General features: G+C 44.1%; 1 protein-coding gene across 2 annotated transcripts in view; it reads right to left on the bottom strand.

Annotated features, from left to right (window-relative positions):
• Nucleotides 1–1,557: 1,557 nt before the first annotated feature.
• LOC149462253 (E3 ubiquitin-protein ligase RNF14-like) overlaps nt 1,558–15,957 on the bottom strand; it is a 44,182-nt gene continuing 29,782 nt past the window's right edge. For both annotated transcript variants that reach the window (XM_089677190.1, XM_089677189.1), the window contains 4 exons: nt 10,928–10,969; nt 6,856–7,016; nt 5,463–5,590; nt 1,558–3,623 (listed from right to left, as the gene is read on the bottom strand). In XM_089677190.1, coding sequence (XP_089533316.1) covers nt 3,614–3,623; nt 5,463–5,590; nt 6,856–7,016; nt 10,928–10,969 — 341 coding nt within the window. In that variant the 3' untranslated portion in view covers nt 1,558–3,613. The remainder of the gene's footprint in view (nt 3,624–5,462; nt 5,591–6,855; nt 7,017–10,927; nt 10,970–15,957) is intronic.

The raw sequence follows: 15,957 nt of genomic DNA on the forward strand, positions 1-15,957 counted from the left end.
AATGTACTGTTTGTTTTACAGTCTACTTTCATACAATAAAATCGTTTGTAAACAAAAAAAAAAAAAGTAAAAAAAAAAAGTTATGCTCTGTGAATGGGAACATGTAACAAAATATAAAAACAGGCGTTACCCCGACTTAGCTGCAAAAGTGGAGATACAACTTTAACCCCCTCCCTCCCGGCCTGTAGACAATTTATGGCTGTAGCATTCCCATCCGGTGTGGAGATCATACGATGACCTCCCAGGATATCGAATCATGCGCTCCGCACGACCTGTCACCTGTTGTGTCCACCAGACACAGCCGAAGACAGATCAGTGTACTGTGCTGCTGCCTGTACCTTGTGATCGCTGTGACCAATCACAGCAGATCACAATTGTTCACAATGAACAGCTTCCATTCATAGCCGTTTATTGTGTACTATTGTGCTGATCCCTGTGATTGATCACAGTAATCACATGGTGCAGATAGGGCCAATCACAGCTCATTGTATCATGTGATTGGCTGTGGCCAATTATTGAAAATCGCAATACTATACACTGAATGAATGGATTTCATTCATAAAAGTGGTTGCATATAACAATGATTATCACTGGTATAGGCAATCAATGTGTAAAAAAAAGAAAAAATCCTGATCACCTCCCCAGAGTAGTAGTGTGTTACTATGTTAATGCTGTATTGCTCTGGTCACAGTATGGGGAAAAAAATGTACAAAAAATAATAAAAAAGAAAACAAATTGAAAAACTTAAAAATTATTATTAAAGTTTTTTTTTAAAGTGTTTACTCCAATTCCACAGCACTTATTATGTGCAATAAAAACCTATATATAGTCTCCCTTAATACATTACATTCATAAAAATTCATAAACCACCTAAAAGAACATCTTCAAATTAAATTGCATTAATAAAATGTCCATGATAAATATAAAGCGCCGGGTTAAAGTGCCTCTAGCCACAAACGACTGAGATTTTTAAAGGTGTGTGTGTGGGGGAGGCTGGGGGGTGCTCCACTGATGATCAATGATTGTGGGACTTTTTTTGGGTTGTGTGGAGTTAGGGTTCCACTGACCACCAATGGCTGTGGGTTTTTAAATCACTTCCAGTCCGGACACTTTCACCCCCTTCCAGTCCGGACACTTTCACCCCCTTCCTGTCCGGACACTTTCCCCCCCTTCCAGTCCGGACACTTTCCCCCCCTTCCAGTCCGGACACTTTCCCCCCCTTCCAGTCCGGACACTTTCCCCCCCTTCCAGTCCGGACACTTTCACCCCCCTTCCAGTCCGGACACTTTCCCCCCCTTCCAGTCCGGACACTTTCCCCCCTTCCAGTCCGGACACTTTCCCCCCCCTTCCAGTCCGGACACTTTCCCCCCCCTTCCAGTCCGGACACTTTCCCCCCCCTTCCAGTCCGGACACTTTCCCCCCCTTCCAGTCCGGACACTTTCCCCCCCTTCCAGTCCGGACACTTTCCCCCCCTTCCAGTCCGGACACTTTCACCCCCTTCCAGTCCGGACACTTTCCCCCCCTTCCAGTCCGGACACTTTCCCCCCCTTCCAGTCCGGACACTTTCCCCCCCTTCCAGTCCGGACACTTTCCCCCCCTTCCAGTCCGGACACTTTCACCCCCTTCCAGTCCGGACACTTTCCCCCCCTTCCAGTCCGGACACTTTCACCCCCTTCCTGCCCCGGCCAATTTTCAGCTTTCAGTGCTATCACACTTTGAATGACAATTGGGCGGTCATGCAACACTGTACCCATATTAATTTTTTAGCATTTTTTTGAGACAGATAAAACTTTATTTTGTTGGTATTTATTCACCGCTGGGATTTTTATTTTTTTTGCTATGTAAATGAAAAAGTCCAAAAATTTTGAAAAAAGGGTTTTTCTTATAAAATTTTGCAAATAAATAATCTTTCTTCATAAATCTCGGCCAAAATGTATTCGGTTATCTTTTTAGTGAAAAAAAAAACAAAAACAAATTAGTTTATAACCGAAAATTATATATTTTTTTTGCATTTTTATTTTTTTATATTATTATTTGTTTCTTTTTACATACTGTCACCCTAGCAGTACAGTGTCACCATAGTTACACTGTACTACTTGTGGGGGATGTTGAAGATTTTTTTTTTTTTTTTTACACTGATTGAATTTACACCCATAAAGGCTGTAAAAGCAATCATTTCTCCTTCTCTCTGGCTGCATTCTTGCAGCCATTGAGAAATACTGTGTGAGCTGTGATTGGTCACATGGTACAAGACTGTTGTGAATAGCCCTGTACCATGTGATCTCTGTGATCATTCACAGATTTCACTAGTAGTAAGCAATGATGTCAGAAGTGACATCTTGCTTACTACTCTTCATGTGATCACTGAATGGCCAATCAGTGATCACATGATCGGGACCTCGCACAGAGGTCCCATACAGTGATCGGTGTTCTGCTGTGTCCGGTGGATACAGCAGGTACCGGATCGCGGTGCTGCACACTCCCAGGAAGCGCGCAACCTGAAAATGTGGGTGCCGTTTATGAACAGCAACCCGCTCCTGCACTTCTCATGTCCGGCCGTTTATGTACATGGGCCGGGCAGGAATTGGTTAAAGGTCTGTGTGTTTTTGGGAGGAGAGGGGGTTAGCCATCAGCAGAGGCAGAATGACAACTCATGGGGCCCCTGGACCATAGGGGATCATGGGGCCCCTGTGTCCTCACCCACACTCAAACCACTCCCAAAAAAGCCTATGAAAGGTACCAGGGGCATCTCATGGGGCCCCCTACTGACCCCGGGCCCTCGAGCACTGCCCGAGTGTCCGAATGGTCAGTCCGCCCCTGGCCATCAGTGATTTGAGATTTTTTTTTTAAAGGTGTGTGTGTACCACTGATCATCAATGACTGTGGGATTTTTTTTTTGGGGGGGAAGGGGTGTTAAAAGTGTCACTTAGCCCCCCTTACATCAATTGTCCCCATGAGAGTATCTCCTTACATCATGTGTCCACATTACAGTGCCTCCTTTCGTGGATTGTATTCATCAGCGCCTCCTTACATCAGATTTCTGCATCACACTGGTTCACGGATCAGTGGATGCACTCTGAGTCCTGACGACGGGGGGACAACTAAAATCTGGGGGGGGCACGGCTCACCCCAGCACGCCCCCTAGGTCCAGCCCTGATGCAGAGCTGCTGATTAAATATTATGTAACCCTCTGAGATCTCAACCATTCTCCTAGAATTACAGCCCTGAAGAAGGGGGAGGCAATTCCCCGGAAACGCGTCGACTTGTTTACTTCTATCTGCAATAAACAACTAAAAAAAAATTGAAACTTTTTTGGACATCGGCGCTCCTCTCCAATCACTCAAGTGCTCTAAATGTCAGTATTTTGAGCCTCAGGAAGTTAACACCGTAAAGCCTTGTTGTCCTATATTATATTACAAACAGGTGATCGAATTTATCCAATGTCCATCTCCGGGAGATTCCTTCCTTCCTCTGCAGCTGAATCTGAATTCTCCTCTGTAGACTGTGGTCCTCGCCCATTTGTCTCATTGTCTAATGGTCCATTGTTCTCGCAGAGTCTATTTCGGGAGTCCACTTTTGGGTTTTATTTTGGAGACTTCAGAGTTACATGTGTTCATGAATACCTAAAAAATAGGAATCGACAATTAAATTATGTATGACAATCAAACAGACAAAATGAGAATTTTCATAATCATACAATCCTTTAGGGACACTCAAAGTCAGTCACCTTCATACTGCCGCCTCCAGGAGGAATAGACACCAGCAAACAGATAAATTGCTCTCCCCGGACCCCGCATTCACTATATCCTCTCTCCCCGGACCCCGCATTCACTATATCCGCTCTCCTCGGACCCCGCATTCACTATATCCGCTCTCCCCGGACCCCGCATTCACTATATCCGCTCTCCCCGGACCCCGCATTCACTATATCCGCTCTCCCCGGACCCCGCATTCACTATATCCGCTCTCCCCGGACCCCGCATTCACTATATCCGCTCTCCCCGGACCCCGCATTCACTATATCCGCTCTCCCCGGACCCCGCATTCACTATATCCAGTCTCCCCGGACCCCGCATTCACTATATCCGCTCTCCCCGGACCCCGCATTCATTATATCCGCTCTCCCCGGACCCCGCATTCACTATATCCGCTCTCCCCGGACCCCGCATTCACTATATCCGCTCTCCCCGGACCCCGCATTCACTATATCCGCTCTCCCCGGACCCCGCATTCATTATATCCGCTCTCCCCGGACCCCGCATTCACTATATCCGCTCTCCCCGGACCCCGCATTCACTATATCCGCTCTCCCCGGACCCCGCATTCACTATATCCGCTCTCCCCGGACCCCGCATTCACTATATCCGCTCTCCCCGGACCCCGCATTCACTATATCCGCTCTCCCCGGACCCCGCATTCACTATATCCGCTCTCCCCGGACCCGGCATTTACTATATCCGCTCTCCCCAGACCCTGCATTTACTATATCCGCTCTCCCCGGACCCCGCATTCACTATATCCACTCTCTAGACCCTGCATTCTCTATATCCGCTCTCCCTGGACCCTGCATTCACTATATCTGGTCTCCCTGGACCCTGCATTCACTATATCCGCTCTCCCCGTACCCTGCATTCACTATATCCGCTCTCCCCGGACCCTGCATTCACTATATCCGCTCTCCATGGACCCTGCATTCACTATATCCGCTCTCCCCAGATCCTGCATTCACTATATCCGCTCTCCCCAGACCCTGCATTCACTATATCCGCTCTCCCCGGACCCTGCATTCACTATATCCGCTCTCCCTGGACCCCGCATTCACTATATCCGCTCTCCCCGGACCCTGCATTCACTATATCTGTTCTCCCTGGACCCCGCATTCACTATATCTGCTCTCCCCGGACCCTGCATTCACTATATCTGTTCTCCCTGGACCCCGCATTCACTATATCTGTTCTCCCCGGACCCTGCATTCACTATATCCGCCCTGGTCAGGAAGGGGGGGAAATCCTCTGGGGGGGAGGGGTAAATAATAATTGCATGCATTGGTATGTTATACATTGTTATATTGGCCCAGCTTGGACCAATGCAAATATGTATATGGCATACCTGGAAATGGAAATCACTGAAGTAGACTCTGATTTCTAGTGTCTCATTTGGGGTGAGATTTGGTGAGGTCACTACTGGGCTGCTCACTGTTCTCCTTGCTGGAGGCTCTGACATGGGGAAGCAAAGCCCGTCCTCTACCAAGATGGCCGCCTCCACACAGTGCAGAACGAAGCATGGTAAGTAAAGGGGAAGATCAGCTACGGGGAGACCACGGGCAATGCCGGTGACCAGTCCTCTTTTTTCATTCCCAGAGTCCAGTTCCTCCAAGTCTGGTGCGCAGATAACAAGGTTTAGATCTATCCCATCAATATCGATTATTTCCATACAACCCCAAGCCGAGGACATATACATACTGAGAGCAGTCCGATGAAGAGTCTTTATAATGGGCGTATGGATCATATTTAAGCAATGCTTTCCCACACATCCAGCAAAAGTACTCTCCGCACCGAGTACAGATCATTTTGTTGCACCCAGACATTTTCTGAAAAAAAAAAAAAAAACTAAATAAAAAAAAGCACATTACACTTTGTCCTTTTGAAATAACACGTGAAACTACTTACATACCACCTGTACAGTATAATAAAAATTAAAAATTGCTGAGCTATTCGTTCAGTGGGTGGAATAGTGCCCTATCTTTGGTATTAGGAGAAGGAATAGCGCCCCAGTGTTGGTGTCATTGGCTGGAATAGTATGCCATTCTTTGGTGTCATCAGTAGGAATAATGCCTCATCGTTGGTATCAGTGGGATAAATAGTGCCCCATCATTGGTGTCATCGGTAGGAATAGTGCCCCATCATTGGTATCAGTGGGAGGAATAGTGCTCCATCATTGGTATCAGTAGGAGGAATAGTGCCCCATCATTGGTGTCAGTGGGAGGAATAGTGCCCCATCATTGGTGTCAGTGGGAGGAATAGTGCTCCATCATTGGTATCAGTAGGAGGAATAGTGCCCCATCATTGGTGTCAGTGGGAGGAATAGTGCCCCATCATTGGTGTCAGTGGGAGGAATAGTGCCCCATCATTGGTGTCAGTGGGAGGAATAGTGCCCCATCATTGGTGTCAGTGGGAGGAATAGTGCCCCATCATTGGTGTCAGTGGGAGGAATAGTGCCCCATCATTGGTGTTAGTGGGAAGAATAGTGCCCCATCATTGGTGTCAGTGGGAGGAATTGTGCCCCATCATTGGCATCAGTGGGAGGAATAGTGCCCCATCATTGGTGTCAGTGGGAGGAATAGTGCCCCATCATTGGTGTCAGTGGGAGGAATAGTGCCCCATCATTGGTATCAGTGGGAGGAATAGTGCCCCATCATTGGTGTCAGTAGGAGGAATAGTGCCCCATCATTGGTATCAGTAGGGGGAATAGTGCCCCATCATTGGTGTCAGTGGGAGGAATAGTGTCCCATCATTGGTGTCAGTGGGAGGAATAGTGCCCCATCATTGGTATCAGTGGGAGGAATAGTGCCCCATCATTGGTGTCAGTGGGAGGAATAGTGCCCCATCATTGGTGTCAGTGGGCAGAGCTCTAATATGAAGAGGTGGAGCCTAAAGAGGAAGGTGTGGAGTTTACAGATGAAGGGGTTGGTCTTAAACAGGAAGGGGTGGGAAAAATTTAGATACGGGGGGGGTGCCCGATTTTAGTCTTGCCGAGCTCAGCACAAAACCAAAATACAACCCTCCCCCCGGGCCACATCTTGGAGACCTCAGGAATATTCAGTCCCTGTTCCCTGGTTTCCTTCAATCTGCTTGCCTGAATCTTGGATCTACATTGAGGACATTTCTTGGCGTTCTCTCTTAGCCACTTTTTACTCTCCCATTCTTGCTGTTTCTTCCGGCGGGCTCCCTTCCCACGGCTCAGGTTTGGAAGTTGGGCGCCATCATTGTCTTCGTTCTGAGATGGATCGGGACTTTCTAAAACAAATTAAAGAAAAAAGAAACAAAGTTAGGAAAATGCTTAACCCCTTCAATACCGGGCAATTTTACCCCCTTCCTGCCCAGGCCAGTTTTCAGGTTTCAGCGCTCTCACACTTTGAATGACAATTGCGCGGTCATACAACATTGTACCCAAACTAAAATTTTATCATTTTCTTCACACAACTAGAGCTTTCTTTTGGTTGTATTTAATCACCGCCGGGGTTTTTATTTTTTGCTAAATTAACAAAAAAAAGACCGAAAATTTTGAAAAAAAAACCACACGTTTTTCTTTGTTTCTGTTATAAAAGTTTACAAATAAATAATTGTTCTTCATAAATTTAGGCCGAGATGTATTCTGCTACATGTCTTTGGTGAGAATAACCCAAATTAGGATGTATTATTTAGTCTGTAGGAAAGTTATAGAGTTCACAAACTATGGGATAGATCTGAATATTGATCAATCCTGAAGTACTGACAGCCAATCTAATTTCTTGGGGTCTAAGAATGTCAGAATAGTACAGATATCCCCAGATGTCAGGACAGTACAGATATCCCCCCAAATGTCAGAACAGTACAGATATCCCCCAAATGTCAGGACGGTACAGATATCCCCCAAATGTCAGGACGGTACAGATATCCCCCAAATGTCAGGACGGTACAGATATCCCCCAAATGTCAGGACGGTACAGATATCCCCCAAATGTCAGGACAGTACAGATATCCCCCAAATGTCAGAACAGTACAGATATCCCCCAAATGTCAGGACGGTACAGATATCCCCCAAATGTCAGGACAGTACAGATATCCCCCAAATGTCAGGACGGTACAGATATCCCCCAAATGTCAGGACGGTACAGATATCCCCCAAATGTCAGGACGGTACAGATATCCCCCAAATGTCAGGACGGTACAGATATCCCCCAAATGTCAGGACAGTACAGATATCCCCCAAATGTCAGGACAGTACAGATATCCCCCAAATGTCAGAATAGTACAGATATCCCCCAAATGTCAGGACAGTACAGATATCCCCCAAATGTCAGGACAGTACAGATATTCCCCAAATGTCAGAATAGTACAGATATCCCCCAAATGTCAGGACAGTACAGATATCCCCCAAATGTCAGGACAGTACAGGTATCCCCCAAATGTCAGGACAGTACAGATATCCCCCAAATGTCAGGACAGTACAGATATCCCCCAAATGTCAGGACAGTACAGATATCCCCCAAATGTCAGAACAGTACAGATATCCCCCCAAATGACCCCTTTTTGCAGAGTAGACAGTCTGACGTACTTCATAAGAGGCATGGCAAGTTTTTTGAAGTTGTATTTTTTTTGTCATAATTTTTTGGAAAATTAAAAAATTTTAAAAATTTGTTTCACTATTTTTTTTTTACATCTTGTCACCAGTGCAGTACAGCGTCATCATATAACTGGCATGGCGGTGATCAGGGACACTGACTGGTGACAGTATGCAAAAAAATTTTTTTTATTTTTTTTTTTATCATTGTTTATTAATTTTTTTTTTTTTTAAAGATTTTTTTTCATATTTCACTATGACCAAAGTAGTACAATGTTACCATAGTAACATTGTACTACTTTGGGGAAGTGATCAGTATTTTTTTTTTTTTTTTTTACACAATTTGCTTATAGCAAAGAATTACTTTGCTATAAGCAAGCATTTACCTGAATGACATCGATTCATTCAGGGTTTTTTTTTTTTTCTGTGCTTAGCTTTGATTTGGCCACAGCTAATCACATGACATGTGCATGTGACCTGCTGTGACCATTCACAGCTAGACACTAGTATACAATGGATGGCATGAATGAAGCCATCCATTGTATACAACTGTCATGTGACCTGCTGTAATTGGTCACAGCAGGTCACATGGTACCGCCAATGGGGGCCGATACTCAGATCTGTCATCGGCCGTGTCCGAGGTACACGGCCGGTGACAGATCACGCCGCTGTGCGGCTCTGCAGGAGTGCAATCTGCGCATGTGTGGGAGGATGCCATATGGCGTCCACCCAGAACGCTGATGACATTCGGCCATAGGGCGGGCGGCAAATGGTTAAAGAAGGAATCTGGACAGAAAAAAATTTGATTTTGCAATGCTGTAGGTCTGTGCCCGCACTGCATGGGTTAAATGTTCGATTTAGGGGTTCGTAAAGCTGAGATATACTGACCTAATCCTCCGAGCCCAAGACCGGTCCCCGCACTCCTGCCCCTCGCTAGCGGTCTTGTGAATGGGCTGTTCCATGACATCATCACGTTCATAGACCCGTGCCAGATACGAGGATGGCAGGAACAGTCCACCGCTGGATGTGGGGGAGAGCAGTTTTCCGGAGGATCGGAGGATGAGGTAAGTATATCTTTTTCCCCGAGCCCCGTGGCAAGACGTGCCCGCGCTGCACTGGAGGATAAAACATTTAACTGGAGTTCTACTTTAACCACTTCAGTATCGGGCTCTGTCACCCCCTTCCTCCCCAGGCCAATTTTCAGCTTTCTCACTTTGAATGACAATTTAGCGGTCATGCAACACTGCACCCATATGAAATTTATTAAAAAAATTTAACACAAAATAGAGATTTCTTTTGGTGGTATTTAATCACCACTGGGTTTTTTCTTATTATTTTCTATTCTGTTTTATTCTATTCTTTTCAAAATTCAAATATCGAAAGAAAGCTATATTCTATTGTATTCCTTTATTTTCTGTCTTATTCTATTGTATTCTATTCTGTTCTGTTCCGTTTTACTTATTTTCTGTTTTATTCTATGCTATTTTATTTGAAATTTGAGTATCGGAAGACAGCTATATTCTATTCTATTATTTTCTTTTCTATTTTATGCTATTCTTTTCTATTCTATTTTATGCTATTCTATTCTTCTCTATTCCTTTATTTCCTATTCTCTTCTTTGCTATTCTATTCCTTTATTTTCTATTTTATTCTATTGTATTCTGTTTTTTTAATCTATTATTTTCTATTCTGTTTTATTCTATTCTTTTCAAAATTCAAATTTTAAAAGACAGCTATATTCTATTCCTTTATTTAATGCTTTATTCTATTGTATTATATTCTATTCTGGTCTGTTTTACTTTATTATTTTCTGATCTGTTTTATTCTATGCTATTCTTTTTAAAATTTGAGTTTCGGAAGACAGCTATATTCTATTCTATTTTATGATATTCTATTCTTTTCTATCCCTTTATTTTCTATTCTCTTCTTTGCTATTCTATTCCTTTATTTTCTATTCTATTCTTCTATTTTCTAATTTATTCTTTTATATTCTGTTTTATCCTATTCTTTGCAAAATTCAAATTTTGAAAGACAGCTATATTCTATTCCTTTATTTTATTCTATTCTGTTCTGTTTTACTCTTTTATATTCTGTTTTATTCTACGCTATTCTATTTGAAATTTGAGTTTTAGAAGACAGCTATATTCTATTCTATTTTCTTTTCTATTTTATGCTATTCTATTCTATTTTATGCTATTCTATTCCTTTATTTCCTATTCTCTTCTTTGCTATTCTATTCCTTTTTTTTCTATTCTATGCTTGTATATTCTATTTTATTCTGTTTTATCCTATTCTTTTTGAAATTTGAATTTCAAAAGGCGGCTAAATTCTAACACTAATACACGCAGTTTTTGATGGAAATCAGCAATAGTCAGCTATATGTTTACGATTTTGAATTTGTTTTCAAATTCGATTTAGTTTTTAAATGCAATTACATTTTAGATGAAATTTAGTTTTGTTTTTTTCGGATTCATTTAATTTGTTCCTATTGTAATTTGGATACATCCGAATCTCCGAATTATGAAAATTGTGTCCGAATTTCGATTCAGAATGAAACAAACCACACCTGTCTATTCTTTTGTATCACATGATTCTAAGCAGTTACCTGGATCAGGAGATTGTTCCTGTGTAGGTTCCGGGAATTCTGCTAAAAAAGGAGGTTAATGAAATGAGTTATATTCACAGGCTGTATGTACTGTATAGAAACTCAAGTGAATGTATGAAGATAATAGAATGGATTTGGGAAAGGGAAGGGAAAATAGAATACTGGCACGACAACCCATCCTATACCGACAACCCATCCTACTACCCACAACCCATCCTACTATCGGCAACCCATCCTACTACAGACAACCCATCCTATACCGACAACCCAACCTACTATCGGCAACCCAACCTACCACAGACAACCCATCCTACTATCGGCAACCCATCCTACTACAGACAACCCATCTTACTATCGGCAACCCATCCTACTACAGACAACCCATCCTACTATCGGCAACCCATCCTACTACCGACAACCCATCCTACTACCGACAACCCATCCTACTACCGACAACCCATTCTACTATCGACAACCCATTCTACTATCGACAACCCATCCTACTACAGACAACCCATCCTACTACCGACAACCCATCCTACTACCGACAACCCATCCTACTACCGACAACCCATCCTACTACCAAAAACCCTTCCTACTACCAACAACTCATCCTACTACCCACAACCCATCCTACTACCGACAACCCATCCTACTACCCACAACCCATCCTACTACCGACAACCCATCTTACTACCAAAAACCCTTCCTACTACCAACAACTCATCCTACTACCAACAACCCATCCTACTATCGACAACCCATCCTACTACCGACAACCCATCCTACTATCGACAACCCATCCTACTACCAACAACCCATCCTACTACCAACAACCGATTCTACTATCGGCAACCCATCCTACTATCGACAACCCATCCTACTACCCACAACCCATCCTACTACCCACAACCCATCCTACTACCCACAACCCATCCTACTACCGACAACCCATCCCACTACCGACAACCCATCCTACTACCAACAACTTATCCTACTACCAACAACTCATCCTACTACCGACAACCCATCCTACTATCGACAACCCATCCTACTACTGACAACCCATCCTACTATCGACAACCCATCCTACTACCGACAACCCATCCTACTACCAACAACTCATCCTATTACCCACAACCCATCCTACTACCGACAACCCATCCTACTACCCACAACCCATCCTACTATCAACAGCCCATCCTACTACGGACAACCCATCCTACTACCAACAATCCTTCCTACTACCAACAACTCATCCTACTACCAACAACCCATCCTACTACCAACAACCGATTCTACTATCGGCAACCCATCCTACTATCGGCAACCCATCCTACTATCGACAACTCATCCTACTACCCACAACCCATCCTACTACCCACAACCCATCCTACTACCGACAACCCATCCTACTACCGACAACCCTTCCTACTACCGACAACCCATCCTACTACAGACAACCCATCCTACTTCCGACAACCCATCCTACTACCACACCCCATCCTACTACCCACAACCCATCCTACTGCCCACAACCCATCTTACTACCGACAACCCATCCTACTACCCACAACCCATCCTACTACCAACAACCGATTCTACTACCGACAACCCATCTTACTACCAACAACCCATCCTACTACCAACAACCGATTCTACTATCGGCAACCCATCCTACTATCGACAACCCATCCTACTATCGACAACCCATCCTACTACCCACAACCCATCCTACTACCCACAACCCATCCTACTACCCACAACCCATCCTACTACCGACAACCCATCCTACTACCGACAACCCATCCTACTACAGACAACCCATCCTACTACCGACAACCTATCCTACTACCCACAACCCATCCTACTACAGGCAACCCATCCTACTACCAACAACCCATACTATTACCAACAACCCATCCTACTTCCGACAACCCATCCTACTACCACAATCCATCCTACTACCCACAACCCATCCTACTACCCACAACCCATCTTACTACCGACAACCCATCCTACTACCCACAACCCATCCTACTACCCACAACCCATCCTACTACCCACAATCAATCTGATACCGACAACCCATCCTACTACCGACAACCCATCTTACTACCAACAACCCATCCTACTACCGACAACCCATCCTACTGCCCACAACCCATCTTACTACCGACAACCCATCCTACTACCCACAACCCATCCTACTACCAGTATGCCTCAGTTTTATAAGCTTTGGCTGTTTTTAGAATAAATGAATTTGGACTCTTTTATCCTTTGGTCTGCGTCTCTTTCAATTATCACCAAGAACATAATGATAAACACAGAGGACTGGCTCCTGTGTCAATCAATCAATCAATCATCAATACCAACAACACATCCTACTACCCACAACCCATCCTACTACCCACAATCCATCCTACTACCGACAACCGATCCTACTACCGACAACCCATCCTACTACCAACAACCCATCCTACTACCCACAATCCATCCTACTACCGACAACCCATCCTACTACCGACAACCCATCCTACTACCAACAACCCATCCTACTATCAACAACCCATCCTACTACCCACAACCCATCCTACTACCCACAATCCATCCTACTACCCACAATCCATCCTACTACCCACAACCCATCCTACTACCGACAACCCATCCTACTACCGACAACCCATCCTACTACCCACAACCCATCCTACTACCCACAACCCATCCTACTACCAACAACCCATCCTACTACCCACAACTCATCCTACCACCGACAACCCATTCTACTACCAACAACCCATCCTACTACCCGCAACCCATCCTACTACCCACAATCCATCCTACTACCGACAACCGATCCTACTACCGACAACCCATCCTACTACCAACAACCCATCCTACTACCCACAACCCATCCTACTACCAACAACCCATCCTACTACCCACAACCCATCCAACTACCGACAACCCATCCTACTACCCACAACCCATCCTACTACCCACAACCCATCCTACTACCAACAACCCATCCTACTACCAGTATGCCTCAGTTTTATAAGCTTTGGCTGTTTTTAGAATAAATGAATTTGGACTCTTTTATCCTCTGGTGTGCGTCTCTTTCAATTCACCAAGAACATAATGATAAACACAGAGGACTGGCTCCTGTGTCAATCAATCAATCAATTCAGAGAAAAAGGTTTTATGGCATGCCATGTTCTTTCTCATCCATTGACACAGGAAATCTTTCACCTTCAAGGACATCCAAAAGCAGTCCAACTATGGGGTGGGGGCTACACAGCAAACAAGATCTTACAGGACCAAGAAAACTACAGACAACTGGGGACCACCTGTGACCTAAAGAGCCTCCTGAAGGACCTTAAGCATGAAGCTGGCATCAGATAAGACCAAAACATTAACCTGGTAGAAGTTAGAGAAGGTCTGAACAGAAGACCGGGTGGCAGACTTGAAAATCTGGAAAACCATTGTTTGATCTTAAATAGCCCAAGAACGAGCAAGGGTCATAAACAACAAGTAGATGTTTCACCGTGTTGGAAAGATGGTGGGGAAAAGGGAACTATGGGACACATATGGTGGCACTGCCCATGTATACAAGAATATTGGAAGGAAATAATACAGCTCATTCAGGAAATATGTGGGATTATGGTTCAGAGAGATCCTTGGATGTTTCTGTTTTATAAATTTGAGCCTTTAATAAACTTGCACAGGAATAGGGCATTGTATCATTTAGTCAGTGCGGCCAAGGGCTTGGTCCCCAAATTCTGGCAAGTCTTAGAACCACCAAGAGTAATAGACCGGATAAACAGAGTGGAAAATATTTAGAGGTTGGAGTTACATCATATTGAGGTGGCTACATTGGATAAATTTGGGAAAACATGGAGTAGCTGGTTAAATTTTAAAACATCAAAAAAATATCTGGAATTAATTGTTGCCTAGGTGGAATATATCATAAGAAGTCGAATTGAGATCCCGGGAGGAAGAAAGGATGTAAGATGGAGGGGTACAGAAATAGATAGAGAATCATGAGGAAGGAAAATGGAAGTAAGAGGGTATGGACGGGGGTAGATGAGGGAGGGAGTGGGGGGGAAGAAGGGTGGGGGAGGAAAAGATGATGCAAAGGGAACTTAGGTAATGGGCATGTGCATGTGATGTGTATTCCTGTCTTTTTATTATGTATTGGATGTATTTTTTGTACAAGAAACATTTTATAAATAAATAAATAAAAATAGCCCAAGAAGCACACACAGATCTAGTGTGCAGATCCAGGAAAGGGCCGTGCCAGTCCAAACCACATCCAGACAATGGAGGAAGACTTGCTGTTGGTTAACTGGAAGGCTTCCCTCCTCTGCCTCTCCCGCCAGCAATTGCACAGCCTAGGGAACCTGCAGCTGGGACCCCCCACCCCCTTCAATGACCCCCCCACCAATTCACTGTGCTCCCCCCCCATGTAGTGGTGCTGGCCAGTATTCCTTCCACCCCTTCCTGCAGCTGCTTGGCTGTCAGGATGAAGAGTCCCTTTTCATGATTGAATTACCAAAGGAATTGGTAGTGATCACTCTATTCATTCATCACTGACGCATAGTAAACTGTGTTTACCATATTTCAATTTGTGAATGAAGCATAGTAAACAGTGTTTTTGTCATTTTGTGCCATGCTTCTACAGACTTCAACTCATTCATCTATGGTGCAGCTCAGGCTGCACAGAAAGGGACTGCCTTCAGTCTTCAAAAAAGAGACATTAGGGTTCTGTTTAAACTCCCGATGTCTCCAAAGCCCCCCCCCCCCCAAAAAAAAAAATAGAAAAAATATATATAAAAAAAATTAAAATCTACTTGTAAAAAAATTAATATAAATAAATAAAAGTTTATAATTAAAAAACCTAGTAAGGGTAGTTTTAGATGTGTACCTAAATCTTCATTGCCTCTAAAGCCCGATCCACATTCTGCTTGCTCTCCAGTGGCTACTGACATTTTTTCCAACAAACAGTTGCAGGGTGTGTTTCCTATTGACTT

This window comes from Staurois parvus, unplaced genomic scaffold (genome assembly GCF_062004578.1).
Source record: "Staurois parvus isolate SC_StPar_1 unplaced genomic scaffold, SC_StPar_1.0 ptg000179l, whole genome shotgun sequence".
In the NCBI taxonomy this organism is placed as follows: Eukaryota; Metazoa; Chordata; class Amphibia; order Anura; family Ranidae; genus Staurois; species Staurois parvus.